This window comes from Aspergillus tubingensis (assembly GCF_013340325.1).
Source record: "Aspergillus tubingensis WU-2223L DNA, scaffold_8, whole genome shotgun sequence".
NCBI classification, from domain to species: domain Eukaryota; kingdom Fungi; phylum Ascomycota; class Eurotiomycetes; order Eurotiales; family Aspergillaceae; genus Aspergillus; species Aspergillus tubingensis.
The window spans coordinates 4,934,802-4,957,803 of NW_023336282.1; the positions used below are offsets into that span (position 1 = coordinate 4,934,802).

Sequence of the window (23,002 nt, forward strand, 5' to 3'; positions counted from 1 at the left end):
TACTCTTCCTCCTCTCCAATGCATCTTTGGAAAGTGGAAACTGGTTTTTCTTGCACGGCGGCTGCTCTGACCTCTGGATCTGACCCCCGCCGATCCGCCGATCTGAAACATTAATTCATTCAGCGGTTCCAGGCAGCATCGCAACCGATACTTTCTAGCTCCATCGGCCTCGTGTGGTGGAGCCCGGCTTTCTTCCCTCCCCCTCATTTTCCGTCCCTACAGGGCGACTGCTCCAACAATTGTTCTGCTTCCCCTCCTCTTCTCCCCAAGTCCCTCATTCTCTCCCTGAGGCTATCGATCTGGTTACGCCCGCCATCATGGACAAGTTTAAGCATAAGATCGAGAACTTGGAGGAGCAATTCAAAGGTGTCATTCTTGTCTCCACTGCTTTGAATCCCACTAACCGCCCTCCCTCCCGACAGAAACCCACATCGAGGAGAAGGCTTTCCACCTCAAGCACAAAGTCGGCAAGTTCTTCAACATTGTCAACCCCAACCATCGCCATGATGAAGCGCACGAGAAGGCTACCGATGCGAAACGAACTGCGATCTCCGAATCCCACCGCTTCAAGTCGTTCGCGCCCATCCGTGAGGGTAACAAGGTCAAGTGGTATGTCGATGCTCTGGACTACTTGTGGGCCGTCTCAATGGCTCTAGAGGAGGCCAAAGAGACCATCTACATTGCCGATTGGTGGTTGTCTCCTGAATTGTTCCTCCGGAGACCCCCGTTCATGGCCCAAGAATGGCGGTTGGATCAGATTCTCAAGCGTCGCGCCGAGGCGGGCGTCAAAATCTACGTGATTGTGTACAAGGAGGTTAGTCAGGACGTCTTTCGCCTCGCGAATGGGGTTGCTAAAAGGATTCGGACTAGGTCAACCAAGCATTGACTTGCAACTCCGCTCATACCAAGCACGCGCTTCGCAATCTCTGTCCCGAAGGAAGCCCTGGTTACGGAAACATCAAAGTCCTGCGCCATCCGGATCATAACATCTTCGAGAATGCAGCTGACATGACCTTGTACTGGGTGAGTTTAAGTCCAAAAGCAGCCGGCAGCGCGTGCTAACTTCATCAGGCGCATCACGAGAAATTCATTGTCATCGACTACGCATTGGCGTTCATTGGAGGTATTGATTTGTGTTTCGGAAGATGGGACGCTCATCAGCATCCCCTGGCCGACGTCCACCCCTCGAACTTGCGGAACGAGGTCTTCCCCGGACAGGAGTTTAACAACAACCGCATCATGGATTTCCAGAGCGTGGGCGACTGGCAGGCCAACGAGCTTAGCAAGGCTGAGTATGGTCGAATGCCTTGGCACGACGTCGCCATGGGTGTGATGGGTGACTGTGTGTATGACATCGCAGAGCACTTCGTCCTGCGGTGGAACTTCATCAAGCGGGACAAGTACAAACGGGACGACAGTGTGGACTGGCTGATGCTGGAGGGTCGTACTGGGGACGACGAAGATCTGGTTGCCGTTCAGCGTCCGAAGTTCCCGTGCGGCGAGTACCTGCAGCACCCTCTTACGCCTCTCGACACGAAGCCGCTCGGCCAGCAAGGCTTTGCACGGGCGCAGATCGTACGAAGTAGCGCCGACTGGAGCAGTGGAATTTTGACGGAACATAGCATCCAAAATGCTTACAAGGAGATCATCAGTCAGGCTCAGCACTATGTCTACATTGAGAATCAATTCTTCAGTAAGATTGTTCACCCTGAGCACTGCACCAACTGCTAACCCCATCAAGTCACTGCCACGGGAGACAAACAGGCGCCCATTCTCAACACCATTGGTCAATCCATCGTCGAGGCCGTTGTCAGAGCTGCCAAGGAGGGAAGAAAGTTCAGAGTGATCATCGTGATTCCCGCCATCCCTGGATTTGCGGGAGACCTCCGCCAGAATGAAGCGACAGGCACCCGCGCCATCATGGACTACCAGTACAAGTCGATCTTGCGCGGTGAACACTCCATCTTCGGCCAGATTTCCGCCCAAGGCGTGAATCCCAGAGGTAAGGTGAACTTCCGTCCGTACCAGACGCAAGCTGACGTAGCTAGAACACGTTTTCCTGTTCAACTTGCGCGCATACGATCGCATCAACAAGACCCCTGCTCTTGTCAAGTTGGAGTCCGAGGCGGGGGTGACTTACAACGATGTTCAGCGTGGCATTGCCGAGTCTATCATGAGTGACAGTGTCCACCCGGCTATCGGCAAAGAGGGCGACAAGCATGAAGTGGGGTATGACAACGCACAACAGGAGAAGGAGGTTCGTCTCGCACGGCTGCGCAAGTACGAGGAGCAGCATGAGCGTCACAAGGAGCTGGAGGGCCTCAAGGGTAGCGACTCCGTCGCCCACACCACCATGCTCAATGGCGGCAAGATGTCCGATGAGCCGTGGGAGGGCAACCCCGAGGACGAGAAGGAGAACTTTATCCAGGAAGAGCTCTACGTGCATGGGAAGGTGTGCATTGTCGATGACCGAGTCGTCATTTGTGGAAGTGCCAACATCAACGACAGAGTATATCCCCCAATACCTGAACCTCCATAAACGCGATGCTGACCGATAGCAGTCCCAACTTGGTTACCATGACAGCGAGCTTGCTATTGTTGTCGAAGACCAAGACTTCATCGGCAGCACCATGGATGGTAAACCGTACAAGGCCGCCCGTGTTGCTGCCACCCTCCGTCGCCAGCTCTGGCGGGAGCACCTTGGCCTGCTGCCCGCTCAGAACTATGACGCTTCTGAAGACCCGAATGCAAAGCCCCCCTACATGTGCATGAACCACATCCTCGAGGGACCTGAAGACGACTTCGTCACTGATCCTATGAGCGACGAGCTCTGGGAGATGTGGACCGGCCGTGCCACCGTTAACACCGACATGTACCGCATGCTATTCCGCGCCGACCCCGACGACAACGTCCGCACTTTCGACGACTACGACCGAATCTGTCCTCGCGGCATCAAGCAAGGTCACTTGTTTGATCCCTTCCAGCCGGTCAATGAAATCCGCGAGAAGCTGGATAAAATCAAGGGCCATCTGGTCTGGATGCCACTGGAGTTCTTGAAGGATGCCAACATGGCCGAACCTGGATTGGCGGTGAATCAGATCACAGAGGTGATACTACCTACCTACCTACCTACCTACCGATTTATGTGTGAAACATGAACTAACGTATCACAAATCTCATCTACAGAGTATCTACACCTAAGCAACATTTGCCCCCAGCACGGAGTACCAATTGTTAATCGACAGGTTGTACTTGCTTTACATACCTAGTGCCTAATAGTACATACCATTATCATACCCGCCACCGACGCCACAGACTAAACCTCGAGGAGCAAAGAAAAGGAGAAAAACGAACCGTCTAGAAGATTACCTACGTAGAGACTAGACTAACCTCCACCCCGAAAGGGCCCGTGCCCACACCACGGATCAGCCAGACCCTCCTGCCATTCCATCCCGTCTCATCCCCATCCCCATCCCAAGCCCATGGTCCATCCATCCATTTCATAATCCTAAATCCATCTTACTTAAATTCTAATGATCCATAGTGCCCAACTCAACCCACCCCTCCGGGAATAGTAAGCAAAGTAAGCAATGAAAGTTTACCTGCGATGCGGAGTACATGAACCTTCCACGCAAGGGGTAGTAGTGGTAGTAATGGGTGAAGGAGAAGGGAGAGAGAAGAGAGACCGAAAGACCGAAGAAGTGAAAGAGATACACGCACACACACACACGCACACCTAAGACCAGCAACCAAGTACAGTTCATACATACATACATCTCAAGCATGTCTATCCCAAGTATCTTACCCCCGTGAATCAAGTAAAAATGGATAAATCATCCATACCTACCTACCTACGTACATGTTATCCAGGGATTTTCCTGAACTCTAATTGCAAGGGATGTTTTATCCGGAACCACACCCTCCCCCCTCCTCCCTCTCCTTCTCACGCCCTATTACCCACTTTGGTATTCGGGATTTGACATCTCACATACTTTAGTTGCAGGGCTTACAGTAGTTACCTGGTAAGCAAATAAGCAGGCAAGCAAGCAAGCATCACTTATTTCCCCTTCAATACTTAGTACATTTACATGATACATATTTATTTCATACATACATACGTTGCGCATGCATGACAGACAGACAGACACATAGATGGATAGATAGCCCCGGTTATGTTTCCTGGTAATGAGTACCTAGTACTACTTAGAGTATGTATGTATGTAGATGATTCGGTAGTAAAATAATGATTGAAAATAAAATAAAACCCTAAAAGAGAAAAAGTAGACGACGCTTTACACACCACGACTTCTACTTACTAACTAAACTCATCTAAGTAACTGTAGAGTAGTAACTACTATCCGTAGGTTAGGTAGTATTTATTTATTAACTAGTCAAACTACTAACAAACTAATCAACTATATCTTCAAGTAATCTTTATTTTTTTTCTTTCCTTTTTCTTATTAATTTTACTTATTTTCTTTTTCGAATTGACTTCCGATACATCATGCAACTCACCCGATCTGGTAAGTTAAGCTGACTGGGGTAGTCTAGTTGTTGAGTTGGTTGGACTTAAAGTGCAAATTTCCTGTTTGGTGTTTGGTGGGTGTGGCTCATCTTTTCCCTATTTTTGCGGGTCGGAAGGAGGCCGGGGCGCGGCGGCCCACTTTTGCTTGTCATTAAGGAATTGTCATTATTATTAGTGGGGAAATTATTGACGGGGATAAAATTTAATTTGGGTCAAATAGATAGTTTGTTTATCGTAAAGTATGTTAGTTATTTTATGTCTGGGGATCTTCGTGTGTCATGTCATTTTTAGCGTATTTGGAATTTGCCAAGGAAAGGGAATGTGTCTACGGAATTGTGAAGGGAGTTCCAAATGCCATTAAATTTGCGTTGCCGCATTGTATTCCTGATAAGGATCTATAAGTCATCTCTATCGCACAGAAAAAGATATTCCAAAAAACAAATAGAAAAAGAAAGGGCCGAGTGTAATAAGACAAGGAATGCAAGGCTCTCTGAAAGGAGGCGCCGGCATTGGAATTGAATCACCAACAGACCGTTTGTTTCGGAACCCTGAACACCAGAGCGATGCTGCTTTTTGTGGCGAAAGTAGATCGTGGACATATGAAATTCCGGCCGTGGCTCAGCATCAGAAGGACTTTTGGGACTTTTCGTCGGGAAAGCAACATAAGAATCGATGGCAAAAGCACGAAAGGGGGCGGAAAACGAGTGGAGAGAACGATACTAGTGGTGGAGAATGGGGGGAAACACTGCTTGCACCGCGTTTGCAGTTACAGGCTCAGACGCATCTCCTTTGGTCGCGAGACATCGAGTGGTATCAAATCACAACCAGGTAGCCACAGCTTGATGTTGATCGATTGAGATCTGGCCCGAATAGGAAGATATCCGATTGGGCCAGGCCACAAAGCAGAGGCGCTCTTCCGTCGACCCTACTCCGATCTGGAACGCCAACAAACCGAGGGGACAATGCGCAGTATGCCGCAGAGATGGAGGAAAAAAAATTTTTAACGAGTTGCAGGAGAAACCGAACCAAATGGAGAAGCAAACGAAATGGGAAAATTAATTAAAGTCAAGTCGCGCAATAAAAGGCTGATAGGCTTTCGGCAGGTATGGCGCGAGGAGTGCTGCAGAAGGCTTTTTCGAAGTTCCAGGAAATGTACGAATCAAACTAGGAACAGAGGTTAGCTTATAGTTTCACAACTGGTGCACAGCCTTCCACAAACAAATCGCAGTCAGGCCACTTGCACACTTACCGATTAAGAGGCAAAAAAGCATGCGTGACGTGATTCTTCTTAGCCTTTGGCGGTGTGGCAGGAGTTGCAGCGACAGTGGTTACAGATCTTGCAGCGCCAAATGGCGACAAACGGACCGGAGTTGCAGTCAGAGCATCGCCAGGTAAGGATATTCCCGTTTGTCGCCTGCACGATGACGAAAACGTGACCTGAGCATTGGTTGGCCATTTCGTCGCTATTTGCAGCATGTTAACATCCTTCCAATTTGCGCGTTGCCAGGAACTGGACGTTATAATGAGGATCCTTCACATACTCAATTCTGTCTCAGAAATGGTGGATGTAGAATTATGCGTAAGCTGCGCAAAATTGCAGTGATACGAGATAATTCTCGATAGTCAAGTATTGGAAGCCGAAGGGATGAAAAGTCCTGGAACTTCTCAAGTTGCAATGCAAAGTAGACGGCCTTGTTGTCCCTGAGTGTGTAGATGCAGGACACAATGGAAGACCTGAACTGAGGAAGACGACAGAGAGTTGTCTGAGAGTCAAGGAAGAGAAGGATGAAGGGAAGAAGGATGTAGTTGTTGATGGTGGATGAAAGACAAAGGACGTTTGGGATGCGTCGCCATAGCTTTATATAGAGGACGAGGTTTCAAATTGGACCAGCGCATGAGACATCTCCTTTTTAGTGATGCGATGGGTGCATTGCTTCGGATTGACCGTTGTTCAGAGAAGGTCCCAGCAGCTGTACGAGGTCCAGACTAGAAGCAGGTCTGCTGCATGGAATGGCTCTTGCCGTCGGCAGGGAATCGAACTGCAAGTACCCGAGGCTGTCGACGGGTCATTAATTGAGTGGAGAAAGCGACAGAGAGTTGAGTGATGGATAACAAGCGACAGGGAAGAGGGTGTTGTGAGGAGAGGAAAGGATCCAGCGATGTGAAAGGAGAATGTGATGGACAAAAACAGAAATATGGGGGAGGTTGGTAGCAGGAACGAGGGTGTGCAGATGAGGAGAATTCGGGGAATAAGCTGTCAGAAAAGGTATTAAGTAGTTAGTAAATTATAGTAGGAAAAAGAGCAGCCCTCTCTTTACGCCGTGAAAGAGAGAGAGAGAGAAAGAGATCCATGGGTGAGTGCCGGACCCCGAAAAGGCAAAAGAAAGCACACGACCACCTACATCATCCTCACGATCACAGCTCATCTCCTATCCTAGTCAAACCGCAAATCTGGGTCTGGGAAAGCGCGACACAAGCTAATCCAGGAACCTAGTCTAGAAGGAGATGATGGAAGTGATATATCGCCGCCAGTGGACCCAACCAAGTGGGTGCGGAACTGTAGGCGACAGCCGCTTATTCCTTAATTACTTTTTCCCTTTTTATTTGCCCTTGGGTGTGTTGCTTTTTCTCTTCTGCGCTCGCATCTTTAAGCTTTCGCCCCTAAAATTAGGATTTCCCCAGGAAGGAGCTGGAAGTTCGACCCGGGAATGCCTGGACTCTGGATCTGGACCCCCATTCCCGATTCATGCGCTTCCGTTTGGGGGCTGAGCTGGTTCCAGCCCTGCGGTGCGCTGCGACTTTGGCGTGCAGATCTGCCCCGACGCTGTTTATTGTGTCTATCCTGGTTCTCGAGAGCATCGGCCATCCTGATGGAGCATCAAGAAAGTCCCCATTCTGAAAATGGGTTGTTACCTTTGTTGTGACAAATCTCCTCATCTCCACCCTTGATCTCCATCTTTCCCAGTCTCTAGTTGTACAGAGACAGAGACGGACGATTTTCCAGTTCCCACCAGGTTGGTAGAGGATGGGGCACGTCCCAAGAGAATATTTGGGGAATGATAGACAGGTCTCTGTCAGTTCAGTCAGAAAAAAGTATCCCTGTTTGTCACTCTGAATTTTCAGAAACGTCATGCCCAGCCGATTTGGGAAAGCCGGACTATCTTAGTGTCGTCCATGAAGACCAGCTCATCTCCGGTCTATCTGATCAGGATGCCCCATCTGCTGAGCTTCTACCAACTTGTTTGATCTTGTAACATCACCGAGCTGCTCCGGTTGTCAAGTTGACAGTGTCTTTTCTGTCATTTCGACTCCTCTCACGGCCGACGACAGAAGCACACATCGACATCCTCTTACAGTCGATCCACCATCACCAGCAGGGATTCCCCGACCGGACAAACAACAAGTACACAGGCATATCTTTTCGCCTTCAAGCCAAGATCTGCATCGCATCGTCCTTTCATTCATACCCCCCTTCGTACCTTCTACTCCTGCACCCGTCCTTCCGTCTGCATATCCTTGACTCTACCTGCAACCCCCCTCAATGTACGATGCAGAGAACGTTCCGGGCGTTGGAGGTAAAGACTTCCCAGCCAACTAAATTCTTTGATGAATTAGTCTCTACCTTCTCGGGCTCCTTGCTGATCCGTGGCCGATCGCTCCGGGCATTTGCAGAGGACCCGCGGGCCCGCCAACCAGGTACGTTTTGGAGTGGCTTGCTGAAGGGATTGTCCAGTATCCAGCGATACCTCTAAGGTTATTTCAGCCACTAGCCCACTAACCTTCAAAGTGGCACAGGAATTTCGGGAATGGCAAGCTGAGGTATAGAAAGACAAGGAAAAGGACAGAAGAAAAACTCTGTCTGGTGTGACAGGAACGGGTCTGCCAATCCTGCAAGCACGTACTTTTGTCCGTTGCGGCTGGCCTGTTTCTCAAACCGTCATCGCTTGCTAATTTCCTCACTTTCAAGCGAGGCCCGGAGGATAGTTGACCTGCGGGAAATCCTCCGCTCACCAAAATTAGTCGGACGCGTCGATCCCTCCAACTGAGTCGCTGAATGCCAGGGGTCCGCTCCATTTGGAGGAGCTAAATGCTTTGGCGCTGGATCTAGTCGGAGAGCCGGCTGGTGCTAAGGAGTAAATTCAAATTGCCGCGGCAAATCACAGGCGCCCGTCGCTCCAAGTTGACATCTCCGGGGCGCTCGCACCTAGATTCACTAGGCGTCTGAATGCCAATGAACTGGATGGGCACGCGGTGCGTCAAGTGCCCCGAGCTTTCTCCTCTTATGCTCCTTATTCAAGCATGAGACTGGCTCGCAATTCGGCCCGGCGCTCAGGCCAATTCTTACGCACATGGCTGGCAGTTGTCATCTGTCGTGAGATGTGTGACTGTTACATAACCTTCGCACAGCATAAGCCTGGGTCGGAAGCACTGGGCTCCCTGCTGATAACTCCCGGGGGATGTTTGAAGAGCCACGCCGCGGGATGAAAGGTGCGGCGTGTGTAAAACACCCGAGTCGTCCATGTCGCGCTCCACGGTTCGTGGTCCATGGGTACCCCTGTCGGGGGCCAATAAACACCAGAATGCAATAGGGTGGTATATCGCCGGACTGGCATTGGTGCTCCGAATGGTTGAGTTAGTTTCACGGGTTCAGAGGGGACAGCATCCGCTTTTCTTCTCAATCAGGTAATGGTGAATTTGTCCCTAGTCGAAACTCGAACATTTGGCTGCACGCTTCCCTGATCTACCGGGAGTGGCTCCCGGGCATATTTCTGGTCCGGTGCGCTTCGGTCCCTACTAGTGTTGCCCCTAGGACCACTTGGTCTCCCATGGTGCTGGGCTTCGAGCTGCGTAGCCCGGTTCCGGTGACGCAAGGTACTTTTGGCTTCTCGATACGTCTTTTTGTTACCTTCCTATCATCAGGGCCGGAAGAGCGCCGCCCCCACAGCCATCGAGTTTTTCACAAACACCATTTGTTCGATGACCTGCCAAATGTGTAGTCCTGCGGTGGCGCCTGTAAACGAGCTGTTTAGGACCCATGTTCGACCGGGCTAGAACAACGGCATTCTTTCCCACGATTGTGATATCACGTACGAATGGCCGGGGAGAGTTTAATTGACCTGCCGTAGCTAATGTCTGCACGCAATTGCCAATTAGTCAAAGTTTACATGTCGGGGCCTCTTTCAATGCTTCCGGAAGGTGTCATCAGCATAGGATACCATCCATCACCATTTCGGCTAGCAGAAGGTACCGGTGTCAAGTGCAGCAGACAGTGAATGCTGCCACCAACCAAGATGTACAAGTTGTGCGCTCAGCACTCGGCCTCATGCACACCGCTATTATTGTCATTAAACCAGATCATCAAGGATACGGAACATATCCACTGACTGGAACCGGGCAGCTGTCCGGCGGTTCCGCTGTACGACCTTTGATAGCCAGCCATTGAATGAAGACAAGTGCGAGGCGTCTTTCAGCTGGCTCCTGTCAAGCCAAACTACTGAGACTATAGGCTAGATCTCCTTTTGCTCCCAAACCTGTTAGAACGATGCCGAACCTCGAGTAAGTTCCACCCGAAGGATACAGACATCCCATCCTGGGAAGCGTTGGAGCTGAGCTGGCGGACAGTCGAAACTATCACGCCACAATAGATCGATTCATGACAAATGTGGAAGCCAAAATTGTAATATTCAAAAACCTGTACATGCTAAACGACTACACTTAACGTATACTGTAATGTCCGAGATGTTCTCTTGCATCAGTTCCACTGGCCAAGGCCGCAGGACGTAAATCCAAGAAACTGATGCCTTCATTCCTCGGCCAACCTTGTACAGCACCACTACCGTCACACACCGAATGGCATGAAAAGATAATGGGCCGGACAAGATTGGACAATTGATCTCCCAACGCTCCGTTAAGAACATCCTGTGAATTAGGTCCAGAGACAGATCTCCTTTCCAACAAGATGCTCTTGCAGTACCCAGAGTGGACTGCATCGCTGGTGTAAAGTTGTGACGTTTTCCTCAATTTCCGTGCCATTGTAAATTGACCGGCCTGAGCGCACCTACGCAGAAAGCAGAAATGACAAGGGAAAATGACAGCCTTGATCGCAATGGCTAATGAGACTAGGGTTCCGGGCCCTGTCCTGATAGATTCGACAGTAGAGCTAGTCTTCATAATCGGCGTGTAGCTGGCTGAGATGTACAGCCGTCGCATGACCACACCGTATGGTTGAATTTAGCTTCAGTCATGAGTTGTGAGTGAGAAAAGGTATCATGATGTTATCATCACATAAGATGATGCTTGCGACACATAAATCGAAGCAAGGAAAGTTGCCATGCGCTGTACGGAATAAGGAAGAAGTCATCAATTTTACTCGTCACTGTCTTTAGTCATCATCTTACCGATCTCCGGGCTTGTTATAGTGCTGCCAGGGATACTCGGGAGGGAAGTTGGAAGAGAAGGGAAGGCAAGGAGCGCCAGGACCCTTCGGATGCCGAAGGCTGAGGCCAATTGACAACCCCGAATCAGTCAGTAAGGTGGAACAACGCCGAAACACTTGGACAGATTAGCAATCATCCTGTATCCAAATGGAAGGCGACTAACCTTTCACCGTAATGATGGCGTCTGATGCTTTCGGCCAGAAGACTCGAAATATCAATGACAATCAACTTCTTTGACCTCTTCACCACCTGCGGTGGAACAGGGAAGCTATTCGTGACGACAATGTGGTCGATCGACTCACAGGCTTCCATCTGTTCGAGGGATTCCTCCGTGAAAAGGCCATGGGTGGCAATGCAGTATACCTTCTTGGCGCCGCCCTTCTTCACTACAGTTTCTGCTGCGGCAGTCCAGGATTTACTCTTGTCGATCATATCATCGACAAGGAACACAGTCCGATCACGGACGTCGCCAACCAAGGTAATAGTCTTTTCTTGCTCAACGTGCTTTCCGCTGCTGCCCTCTTCGTCTGAAGATTCGGCAGCATCGAATGAGCCACCTAGAGCATGGTCGCCTGGAAGGGAAGAAGTGTTGGATATGAGAGAGTTCACCATTGAGTCTGGGACCTCGGGCTCATCACGGCTGGCACTCTGCCCCGGGGTTGTTTCCCCTGAAGCGGGATGTGAAGTAGGACCGGTTGACGGGTAGTCGTCGTCAACAAGGTGACCTTGCACGAGCCGCCCAGTGATGACCTCGCGCACCCGCACATCAGTATACTCATGTGCAGCTTCCAACTCCGAAGGACGACGAGCGCCTGATGGGGTTTCAGGACGCAAGTAGTTTGCCGCTACGAGAGACTCCATGTTGCTGTTTGGCTCGCCCCTGGCATCGTCGGATTGACTGCACTCACTACTTCCACTTTGGAGGTGGAGAGTGAAAGGGTCTTGATCCTTGTCCTTGGCGACGGGAGTGTTCTCTTCCTCGATAGAATCGAAAAAGACAGTACTGTCCGCCATACCGAGGGGTACTTTCGGACGTCTCCTATCAGTCGTGACGATGCCAAAGTTGAGTTTGAGTGTGTCTGCTAGCGAGGTGACACGCTTGGTGCCTCCTGCATTCTTGCTGACCACAACAGCCTCGCGCCAACCCGGTACGTTCATACGAATCCAGCGGGCGATGAAGGGCTCGGCGAACAGGTTATCCACGGGTTTTCCGAAGAAGCCCTGCATTTGGGATGCCTAGCGATCACGTTCATAAGAACTCCATCCATGCCACGCAATAAAGCATTTGCGAAACCAGCGCAACAGACAGATCGCCTTGTGACTCACATGCAGATCCAAAGTTATCACATGGTCCACCCCAGCGATCGAGAGAAGGTTAGCCAACATGCGGGCAGTGATGGCACCACGGTGGCTCTTCTTCTTAGACTGGCGGGAGTACGGGAAGTACCTCGTTTGTGTCAGCATCAGACGTGCAGCCATGGAGTCAAGTAAAAGCATACGGCATGACCGCTGGAAGTAAGAAGTATGCGTCAGTCAACGACAATGGATTGGCGGGAAGTATATCCGCACATACCTGTGATAGATTTTGCGGACCCGCCCTTGCAGGCGGAGATCATAATCAAGAGTTCCATGACACTGTCATTGATCTTTCCGCTGCCGCTCTGGACGATGTAGACATCTTGGTTACGCACCGACACCCCAATGTTTACGCTGGTCTCGCCATTGCTGAATTTTCCAAGATCGGCACGAGCCGGCTGGGTCCCCAGGCGTTCACAAATCGTTTCAGCCAGAAGGGGGTGGGATGTCCCCGAGAAGATCTGTACTCCCCGCATCTTAGGATTGAGATGAATTAAAAGACATAGACCATTGATCAAGAGGGAAGAGAAGACAAGGTAGGCAGCAAGATCATCTCAAGCGCCCGAAGGGAGGGAAGCAAGGAGGGAAACGAAAGGAAAAGGGAGAAAAAAAGGGAAGGGAAGTGGAGGGAAGGGGAGGGAAATGAAAGAAAAAGAAAATTAGTCCGGAGTTTTCTCGTCGGGAAAAAATTCAAGTGGAGGTTCGAAAACGAAAGCAGCTTGGGTGCCTGTGGCTCCCCGTAGCAGAGCTCCCCCCACTTCTTCCAAACCCTCGGAGCCCAAAGATAAGCTCCCCTGTAACCCCGCGGTCAAGTGAGTTGACCTGCACATTGTTCGATCATGGCACACAAATTCCCTCCCGTGCAAGGAGGAGGCTCCCTCATAGTCGCCTGGCAGGCGAAAGCGAAACATGTTTTAGTTGTCGGTGGTGGAGAAGTGAGCTTCCCCTTGCTTAGACCGTTTATCCTGACTCTTTTACAATATATAATTGTTGCTTACCGAGGATTCCGCCTCAGGTGGCTGCAGGTCGCATCCTCCACGCCCTCAATGCCGATGCCAAAGTAACCGTTGTCTGTCCTACCTCCGGCCTCAATGATGAAGTGGCATTCAGGGTAGCAGAGGGACAAGTTAATCACATCGATAGGAACTTTGAGGCTGCCGATCTGGACGGCGCAGATATGGTACTCTGTGCCATTGATGACCCAGAAGCCTCGACACAGGTCTGGAAGCTCTGCAAGGAGAAGCGTATCCCTGCAAACATAGCTGATGTACCGTCGGAATGTGATTTTTACTTTGGTAGCGTCCATCGCGATGGGCCATTGCAGGTCATGGTCAGTACCAATGGAAACGGACCTAAATTGGCCAGCATTGTTCGCAAGAAGATAGCGGAAACCCTCCCCGACAATATGGGCGCAGCTATAGACAACGTTGGTAAGCTGCGGAGGAAGCTGAGGGATGTCGCCCCAAATCCTGACCAAGGCCCGAAACGAATGAAGTGGTACGCTTCTCCCAATCTCGCCATGCGCTCGGTACGATGACCTCCCCCCCGCTGATCGATAATATAGGATGTCTGGAGTTTGCGAGTCATGGAGCTTAGAGGATCTTGTTCAGATGGACGACAGTGACATGGACGGTCTTTTAGCCCATTACGCATCCGGGAAGATCCCGACCCTGAATGAAGTTCGGTCCTCTTGACCGAAACCACTCAGTAGAGACCTTGTAGCACTATAACTGATGATGGCTTTGTGAAACCTACGACAGCTCACACATGCCAGTTTATCAATGATCGCTCAGTGACTCAGACCTATCATTAACGGAAATGCTCCCATGATATTTGCTATTTTGTACATAGAATATAAGCCCATTGGAATGGACAGCCTTGAAGGGTAATAATTGAAAATGATGCAATGCTGTGCTAGGTCTACATTCAATACTCCTCCAGATTGATAAAAAGCCCTACGGTCCTGTAGGGGAGGATATCCAAGAAAAGCGCAAAACGAATAGTGAAAAGAACAACATCAACACAAAACACTCAAGCACTGGTCTTCTCGTCTAGTGTCCCCCGCTGTGTTTGCGGGAGTACTGACTCGACACAGAGTTCCTGTGACCAGACTGCAGAGATGTTTGGCCGACAGGTATACCTAGTTTCGCCTCACCGATTCGGCGCAGCAAGGATTGGAGCGAAATCCGAATCTCGGGGTTCAGGTCACGAGCCAAGAGATCAACGGCTAGTGGGTAGAAAGTCCCAATGTGCTTGTCGAAGCCGTCTGAAGGGAAGTTGGTGTAGCCTTCGAGGACATCCACAACAACTGGACGCCAGGCAACCACGTTACGATGCTGAGAGTCTTCATCAAGACGGACGAAGCTGCGAATTATATCCGCACAGAGTCTGGCGCAAAGATGACTGGTTAGTAACAAAGCCTAGATCACTTGATCGGTTGGAAAACTTACGGAATCAAAGCCGCCTCTGTTTCAGCACGGCTGCTTCTCCGCTCCTCTCTTTCATCGTGATACATTCGGAAGAGGATGTGGACATATGTGGCGGCGCTTCCACTCTCCTGTTTGAGGAGGTTGGGAGGTTGCTTCATGAACCCTTGACGCCAAAGCTGCATCCGCAATTCCTTGTCCTCGTTGAACTTCTTCGCGAATTGATAACTCTTCTTCAGCAAACCCATCAGGCGAAGCAGCTCGTGACTGGGAATCTGGGCGTAGACTTTATCATTTGAAAAAAGTTCATGGACAGTCTCGATCATGAGCAGCTGGAGCACACAATTGGTTATGATACGGTTGAAGAACCGGCGTCGAGCCACGGTAACTGCGGCCGGCTGTTGCTGGGCATCTGCCTGAGGTCTGTAATCCTCCAATGCAGGAGTTGAGGCCGCAGGCATGTCACCCTCTTCGTGCTCAGAGGTCACATTTTGCGTTCCGTTGGCCTTTTGCGCTTCAGCAACGTGTTCCTGATCGGATGCGGTTTCGGAAGACTCTTGTCCCGACTCTTCATTCGAGGCTGATTCTCCATTTGCAGGTTTCAGCGAGCCAGGCGATTTTGAAGAGATGGACGCAGCAGCAGTAAACAACTCGTAAGCTGTAGTCTTGCTGAATAGCTCGACAAAAGCGCCAACGACCTTCTTCCAGTGTTCCAGCTGGAATTTGGTAACGTTTTGCAAGATTAGCTGCTGCAAACAGTTGCTACCAATCCGTGCAATCGTATCATTCTCCTGACAGATGCACAAAGTGAGGAGCTCAAGAATCCGACCGAGCATGTACTCCAATGCGTCGAAGTAATGGGTGAACAGAGTAATCATGTTCCGCAGTGCCTGGATCATGGTGGTTGACAGCCACACAGAAAGCTCTTCATGATTGGGCACCTTAGACATTTCCGATTTGGACTGTAGCACCACGAAGATAGGATAGAGGAGCTGCCTCCAAAGTACATCCCAGAATTCTTGCGGGAATTCGCCGCCATGACGGATCAATGTCTCAAAGAGATACGTCAACGCTTGTGACCGGACTTCAAGATCGTCACCAGTCATCAGAACATCTTGGAATGCGATCAAGATCGGGTACCAAAACTGCTCCTCCTTGGACTGACGGGTGAGCTGCTGGGAAAGGTTGGTAGCATCTTCATGGAAGCCCTCCGGTGATGCACCACGGTGAGACAGCGGGCACTCTGGCGTCCTCAGCATTTTCGTAACAGTAGACTTCAAGGTCTCAATTGCCTGCAACGACTTCTTCTGGAACTTTGAGTTTTTGGAAAATTCAGTGAGGCAGACAACGAGGTCAGGGAAGGCACCCTGTGTTATAACGACTCCAAAGCGGGTGTTGTAGATCTGGGTCACATGCTCGAAAGCCATGTTGACAATGCCTTCATACGGCTCGCGAGCAGCAACCGTAAAGACGCCAAACATAGTTTTCCAACCTGAGCGAATATTGTCACCACGTGCCTGGATCATCTGGATGAGACAACGAAGAATCATATCCTTGACAGTGACAGCGTTGCTGTTCGCCATAACATGTTCAAATGGCTTGAGGAAGTCCTTTTGGAACTTGAAACCTGGCAGCTCCTCAATCTCCATAAAGCGCATCGAAAGTTGGCGAAGCGAATCAAGAGCGAAGAAGACCACTGTGGTATTTGAATGGCAACCCACATGATTGAAGTGCTGTCCGAGGACCTCCCAAATCTTTGACCATTCTATCCTGACTCTAGTCATGTTGTAGTAACTGATTTCTACCAGTTTCTGCAGGCTATACGTCCGAGGAGATTCAGTTTGCCCAGACGATTGGATCTCTTGCCAGCTGACCTCGCTGAGGGCCTTAATGAAATCGATGATGGCCTCGTGGGAGAGATTGGCCGTATTGGTGAAGATGCGGTCCACTCCCCTTATCATTTCTGCAGATCGACTCTCCATTGCAACCTCGGTACGGAAAGCTGTAGGTCCGTTGATAGATCGGGGGCGAGGCCGTCTTGATGCTTGCATCGACTTCCGAGATCCGTCCGTGGATGGCTGAGTCACGATGCGAGCTCGAGAGACATCAGGCAGGGAACCTTCATCCACACCATCGGTGAGGAGCTGAAGACGGTCGAGTTGACTGACGCAGGTGAGAATCTCTCTCCAAGAGCCCTTGAGATGGTTTCCTTCCGTAAGAGCGACGTCAAGCAAGGCTTTCAACGCCTCCACGTTCTTTGCTACCATCTCCCTGACGTTGCCCAAGTTGGTAAACTTGGCCAAGGCGGTCACAAACGCGACCCGCGGGGTCTCAAGTTCGAACGCGCAACTGATGCGTATAGCCAGCTTCATACCTCCCATGCAAAGTCGGATGATTTCGAGGTATTGGGTGTCCTGCATCGGAGCAGACAAGCCAGAAAGGAAAGACATCCAGGTGACATTGAACATGGAGCCAACATGTTGGACAGAGGTTGCCGGAATGAAGCGTGAGAGAGCTTCCTTGACAGCTGTTTTCCGCTGAGCCCGTATCAGACTACGATAAAGCTGCTCGGTCTTGTTTGCCATTTCCTCAGAAGCCTGCGCGTACTTTTCACCTTGGATATCGCGTCCCACCGTTGCAAAAACTTGTCCAGCCCTGGACGCGAGGCCACCGCTGGGTGCAGACGTCGGAATGCCAAGATTGGCAGCATGTTCTCTCTCAGTATCCAACACAATTTCATTGTTTGCGATTTCGTCGTAGATGGAACCAAGATAATCATCAGGCAAATCCTGGTTATCATTGATACCTCTGTTGTTCTTGATGAAATCTTCCTTCGTCATGCGGCGGCCCTTGATCTTGGCACTATGCTGATCGGTGTTGAGCATGATGACGGAGTAAGCAAGAACGTAGGCCGTATCCGCGTTGGCAAATGCGTTCGGATTCTGCGTTACGTAGCGCTCTGCAAACTTGAGCATGAAGCGATCGATCTTCTGTGCCTCTCCTGGCAAGCGGAAGTGCTGTAGGAATTGACGCAGAGCATCGACGAAGCGCCGCTTCGAAAACTCCATCATATCAACGAAAGCATGCATGATGGCGATATTCTCAGTCTCTCCTTCACCGAGATACTCACCAATCATGGCTTTATCCAACCGTTCATTCCGGAACAAGAACGCGGCAATGTCCTCCGGTGAACTGGAACGTACAAAGCCATCTTTGATAAAGAGCTTGATTCCCCGCTTGGCCTTGAAGTTGAACTGTTGGATGGCGTTGGTGAAGGCGATCTTTCTTTGCTTGACCTTCTCAATCTGGCTCGGGTCGTCCTCCGCCACAGGTGTGGTACTGCCGTCGGTGCTTTCGATCCTCGGAGAAGAAAGATAGGTAGCGGCAGTCGTTTCCATTGAATCCCTAGGATTGTCGATTGACTTCTGAGAAGAGGAGTTGAGAACTGGCGCCGCTTGATCGACCAAACGCTGGGAAGCCCAGTTGTCTAATGACTGAAGGATTTCCACCAGGCACTCGACCGCCTGATTCTTCAATATATAATCAGGGGGCACATGCTGTAGGTTTGGCTGATGAACATTGGCTACGCTAGCTGTGGTAAGGTTGGGCGGTAGGGTTCCCCGTTGATGCCAGTCGTTACCGAGAGTCGAAACCTTGACATGATGCTCCTGATACTGTTGTTGCTGGAAAGCGGTGACTGTGACTGGTATACTTGCATACCGTGACAACTGCTCAATAACACTGGAGAATGGTCAGAAGTCGGACTGCAAAATAATGAAATTATGACGTACTTTTGGAAAATATTTTCCAACGCGGTTCTGTCGCAGTCATAGTTGAGGTACATTTCCACCAAGGCGCGCGGATCGCCTGCCAATCGCTCCAAAATTTCCATGAAGTACTGTTTCTGGAAAAGGGGAGAATTGCGCTTTTCGAGAATAGTCAAGTATATCTCTTTTAGGAAAACCTCAAGTTCTTTCTGCTGGCTGTTAGATCGACTCGCGTGATAAGTCCATAAAGCATACTAACCTTCATCATCACTCTCATATCCTTCAGCATTAGCCAAAATATCTCACAGCAAACTTCGAACACTCTAGGCACAGAGCTAGACCCATTCCGACTCAGACTTAAGCACAAGTGAGGCCGGACAGCTTGTAGTAGTGTCATAGCATCCGGGCTGTTGGAGCTATTTTTTATGGTCAGGAGGGGAGATGTAAAGGTCACAACGTGATTGTTGATGAGGTAATGAATAAGGTGCAATGAGAGCAATTTTGACCTCATGTTCTGAGACTTGAGATCTTGCTGCTGATCATGGCTCAATATTTTGTGGCTCAGCTTGCAGAGTGCCCTGAAAACCAAAAATGCGTCTTTGACATATATTTCGTCTTCATCATCATCGGAAGTGCCGTCAATGTCCTCTGCTGAGGCTGCAGACATTGACCGAGCAGATCTCTGATTGCCTCTGGCACGAGTAACCATCGTGGGAGCATTATCGTTGACCGAGGTCACATCCTTGTTCGACTCGAAACTTTGCAACGTCAATTTCTCCACGGGCTCCTTCGTGACAGGCTGGTCGGAGGCTACGGCAGACGGGGCATCTGAGTCGTGATCATCTTCCGTTGCTTGTGGTGTCTCGGCTGTTTCTAGAGTCACAGCATCCGAAGAGCCTGTCTGCCCTTTCTCGCCATCGCGCAAACGTAGCTCTTTCAGGTCCAACCGTACCTGGACCCTATCAAATACAGTGCTGACCATCTGTGTCAAGGACCCTTGGGCGATTTGCTGATTCTGAGATGATTTGGAGTAGATGAAGATGTTGTAAATCTGGCGGACAGCCTTCAGGAGACCTGCTCCATGCACGACAATCTTGTCGTTCAGAACTGCCGCAAGGAGTGACTTTATGATTTGTTGTTGAATCTCAACGGGTGTGGCTTCGTTCTCAAAGCAGTCGCAGATCGCATCAATCGCTCGCTCAATCAGGGGTGGCTGTTCAGGGTTGGCCTCCGACTCTGGCGTCTTCCCATCTTGAGATGAAGGGAAGGCGAAGTATGAGTAGGTTATCAATTTTCCGATGCAATCGAGGGCCGTGACCTGTAGAGGAATACTGAAGGTTTTCGTGGCCAGCTGCAGAGGGCGGAATATAAGCTCAGGGTCAATGGGCTGGCCATCCGACTGTTTGACGTTTGCGAGGGCACTCTTCACAGCATCCTCAAGTTCTTTGCTTCTCCGCGCTTCCTTAGACGCGCCGATTGTATCCAACGCCGTCACAATAAAAACGGTAGAGCTGACCGTGACCGAGCGATGTGTTGCAAATGTAGCTGTCGTCGATCTTGAATCGGAGCGCATGCGTGAATCGGAGGGAATCTCATCTTGATGCGGGATGGAAGCAACATCTTGCTTGTCAGCCGAAGATTCCTCTTCAACGTTGACAGCCGGAACTACCGGTGATGTGTCCGCAGATTGGTCCTGTGTATCGGGCTTCGAGGTCGACTCAGGCTCGGTGTCAGCCTTGGGTTCTGATGATGCGACGGCTCCCTCCGGAGAGCTTGGGGCTTGATCCGGCGACTCTGTATTTTCAGCAGTTTTCAATTGTTCTGGTGATGAATGAGCCTCCTCTGATCCCTGAGCATCAATTCCTTGGCTATCCGAAACCTCCGGTAGTGCGGGTTTATCTCCGTCGACAGGTGATTCCGTATGCGCTAGGACATCGCCGGCAACATCCTCCTTGTTGTCTACCGGCGGCAGGGTTGTAGATGTTTGGGTTGGTGGCTCGTTCACAGAGCCATTCTCGACTTCCGCCATTTATGCAAGACTCCGTCCGGAGTGTTGGGAATTAGGCAGACGAGGGGTCCACATGGGACTGAAAAGCAACTAAAGGGGTATATGCAGGTCTGAGAGAAAGGGCCCTCTAGCCTCCTGGACGCTGGGGAACTGATGCGTGTTCACTCCGCGGACGGGGAGAATGTACGGCTGCCGCTAGGGGCCACACCCGCCGCGCTGACATAATCAGGCCACGGCGGCGCCCGGCGAGTCTATTCCGATCGCTCACCGGGAAGCTCAACAGAAAAGTTCCTGGAGCTGCAGTTCTCAACTCCTCTGATACGGGCCCTTTCATTCCGCCAGATACGTCTCCGGCTCCCCCTTTCATCCCATTTAATCCCCTCATTCCCGTCTCGGGTCTATTTCTCTATCACATATAGCATTTGGGCGCCATGGTTGCTTCTGCTGTCCGGATGCGCGCTCCCAGCGCCATGTTCCTCTCCAAAGGCGCCCTCTCCCTGAAGCGGCCGCAAACTGTTCACAGATTCAAGGACATCGCTCAGTATGTCGCACCACCTCGTTGAAGACCACCTGGCTGTCTACGAAGCATGCTAATCATACTTGTGTGTCTTTTCAGATCTCAATTGCCTTCCCTGTCCGCCCTTTCCCGTTTTTATGCCTCCAAGTGTATGCCGTTATTCTTGTCGCCTTTGATTTGTGGATGATCGGATTTTAACATGTTGGATCTGCAGCCTTCCCTCCCCACACTGTCATCAGCATGCCGGCCTTGTCGCCGACCATGTCCGCCGGAAACATTGGAGCTTGGCAGAAGAAGGCCGGTGATTCCCTGCAGCCCGGTGATGTCCTGGTAGAGATCGAGACCGATAAGGCCCAGATGGACTTTGAGTTCCAGGAAGAGGGTGTTCTGGCCAAGGTTCTTAAGGAGACTGGCGAGAAGGACGTCTCTGTCGGTTCTGTATGTGATAACTCTTCTGCTCTGTTTTTGGCCCCCACCGAATCCTTTGCTGACCGCTATTGCATTAGCCTATCGCTGTTTTGGTTGAGGAAGGTGTCGATGTTGCCGCTTTCGAGGCTTTCAGCCTGGCGGATGCCGGTGGTGAGAAGGCTGCTCCTGCTGCTGAGGAGAGCAAGCAGGAGTCCAAGGCCGCTGAGGCTGCCCCGGCTTCTGAGCCTGCCCCTGCTGCCGTGGAGCCTGAGACTTCCGGCGAGAAACTCCAGCCCAGTCTGGACCGTGAGCCTTCCATCAGCCCTGCTGCCAAGGCCCTGGCTTTGGAGAAGGGTGTGCCGATCAAGGCTCTCAAGGGTACCGGCCGTGGTGGCCAGATCACTAAGGAGGACGTTGAGAAGTACAAGCCCAGTGCTTCTGCCGGCCCTACCTACGAAGACATCCCCCTGACCTCCATGCGCAAGACCATTGCTAGCCGCCTCCAGCAGTCCGTGCGCGAGAACCCTCACTTCTACGTCTCCACCACTCTGTCTGTGAGCAAGCTCCTCAAGCTTCGCCAGGCTCTGAACGCTTCCTCCGAGGGCAAGTACAAGCTTTCCGTCAACGACTTCCTCGTCAAGGCCTGCGGTGTCGCCCTCATGAAGGTCCCCACCGTCAACTCCAGCTGGCATGAGGAGAACGGCCAGACCGTCATCCGTCAGCACAAGACCGTCGACGTCAGTGTTGCCGTCTCTACCGCCAATGGCCTCATCACCCCCATCGTCAAGAGCGTTGAGGGCCGTGGTCTGTCCAGCATCTCCAACCAGATTAAGGACCTGGGCAAGCGCGCCCGCGACAACAAGCTCAAGCCCGAGGAGTACCAGGGTGGCACTTTCACCATCAGCAACATGGGTATGAACCCTGCTGTTGAGCGCTTCGCCGCCGTCATCAACCCCCCTCAGGCCGGTATCCTGGCTGTTGGCACCATCCGCAAGGTTGCCGTCCCCGTCGAGACTGAGGAGGGCACCTCCGTTGAGTGGGATGACCAGATCATCGTCACTGGTAGCTTCGACCACCGTGTCGTCGACGGTATTGTCGGTGCTGAGTGGATCAAGGAGCTGAAGAAGGTTGTTGAGAACCCCCTCGAGCTTCTTTTGTAAGCTCCTCCCTACACTGTGGAACCCCGACCGGCGCAGTATACTAGCTATCTACGATCGGAGTTTCTTTTGGCCTTGTTGTAATATGTATTAAAATCATTGAACGTTTCCTCCTTTCACGACCGTCACGGTCTGTCAAGTACAGCCTAGATATTCTCAATGCATTTCCTATGTTCCGTACTTCCATGATGTTAAGCCTTGCAGGATGTTTCGGACCATGTTATTGGCCGCACAGGTTGTACCTGATACTTGAACCAGCCCCTTTCGATAGATGCAACAACCTGTCTAGATTTAGGCCGTGCAAAGCAGTAATTGGGTAGATCCATCAGGAACAACTTAAAAGGGTTGCGTAGCCGCCAGTGCGTTGCGTCCGGCACGAGAGTCTTGGCGGTGCTCATAGC

At 51.0% G+C, this 23,002-nt stretch overlaps 6 protein-coding genes across 6 annotated transcripts; 3 read left to right on the forward strand and 3 right to left on the reverse strand.

Annotated features, from left to right (window-relative positions):
- Positions 1-317: 317 nt before the first annotated feature.
- Positions 318-3,201, forward strand: pldA (putative phospholipase PldA; the record flags this gene model as incomplete). Its single annotated transcript, XM_035503028.1, has 8 exons — positions 318-366; positions 423-814; positions 871-1,023; positions 1,072-1,693; positions 1,742-2,002; positions 2,049-2,509; positions 2,562-3,107; positions 3,187-3,201. 8 exons carry the CDS (start codon positions 318-320, stop codon positions 3,199-3,201), a joined length of 2,499 nt encoding a protein of 832 aa, XP_035358921.1.
- A 2,379-nt stretch (positions 3,202-5,580) lies between these two features.
- Positions 5,581-6,932, reverse strand: AtWU_07920 (uncharacterized protein; the record flags this gene model as incomplete). Its single annotated transcript, XM_035503029.1, has 5 exons — positions 5,581-5,689; positions 5,775-5,988; positions 6,067-6,109; positions 6,575-6,779; positions 6,928-6,932. The coding sequence occupies 5 exons, from the start codon at positions 6,930-6,932 to the stop codon at positions 5,581-5,583; spliced, it is 576 nt and encodes a 191-aa protein (XP_035358922.1).
- Positions 6,933-11,046: 4,114 nt separating this feature from the next.
- AtWU_07921 (ribose phosphate diphosphokinase subunit PRS1) lies at positions 11,047-12,794 on the reverse strand (the record flags this gene model as incomplete). The annotated part of the gene is made up of 5 exons (XM_035503030.1): positions 11,047-11,077; positions 11,126-12,198; positions 12,289-12,409; positions 12,462-12,471; positions 12,536-12,794. 5 exons carry the CDS (start codon positions 12,792-12,794, stop codon positions 11,047-11,049), a joined length of 1,494 nt encoding a protein of 497 aa, XP_035358923.1.
- A 363-nt stretch (positions 12,795-13,157) lies between these two features.
- AtWU_07922 (bifunctional precorrin-2 dehydrogenase/sirohydrochlorin ferrochelatase MET8) lies at positions 13,158-14,012 on the forward strand (the record flags this gene model as incomplete). Its single annotated transcript, XM_035503031.1, has 3 exons — positions 13,158-13,253; positions 13,334-13,815; positions 13,883-14,012. 3 exons carry the CDS (start codon positions 13,158-13,160, stop codon positions 14,010-14,012), a joined length of 708 nt encoding a protein of 235 aa, XP_035358924.1.
- Positions 14,013-14,369: 357 nt separating this feature from the next.
- On the reverse strand, positions 14,370-20,540 carry AtWU_07923 (Arf family guanine nucleotide exchange factor SEC7; the record flags this gene model as incomplete). Its single annotated transcript, XM_035503032.1, has 4 exons — positions 14,370-14,706; positions 14,769-18,485; positions 18,536-18,720; positions 18,771-20,540. 4 exons carry the CDS (start codon positions 20,538-20,540, stop codon positions 14,370-14,372), a joined length of 6,009 nt encoding a protein of 2,002 aa, XP_035358925.1.
- A 410-nt stretch (positions 20,541-20,950) lies between these two features.
- AtWU_07924 (putative pyruvate dehydrogenase complex, dihydrolipoamide acetyltransferase component) lies at positions 20,951-22,604 on the forward strand (the record flags this gene model as incomplete). The annotated part of the gene is made up of 4 exons (XM_035503033.1): positions 20,951-21,060; positions 21,136-21,185; positions 21,251-21,474; positions 21,543-22,604. The coding sequence occupies 4 exons, from the start codon at positions 20,951-20,953 to the stop codon at positions 22,602-22,604; spliced, it is 1,446 nt and encodes a 481-aa protein (XP_035358926.1).
- Positions 22,605-23,002: the final 398 nt, after the last annotated feature.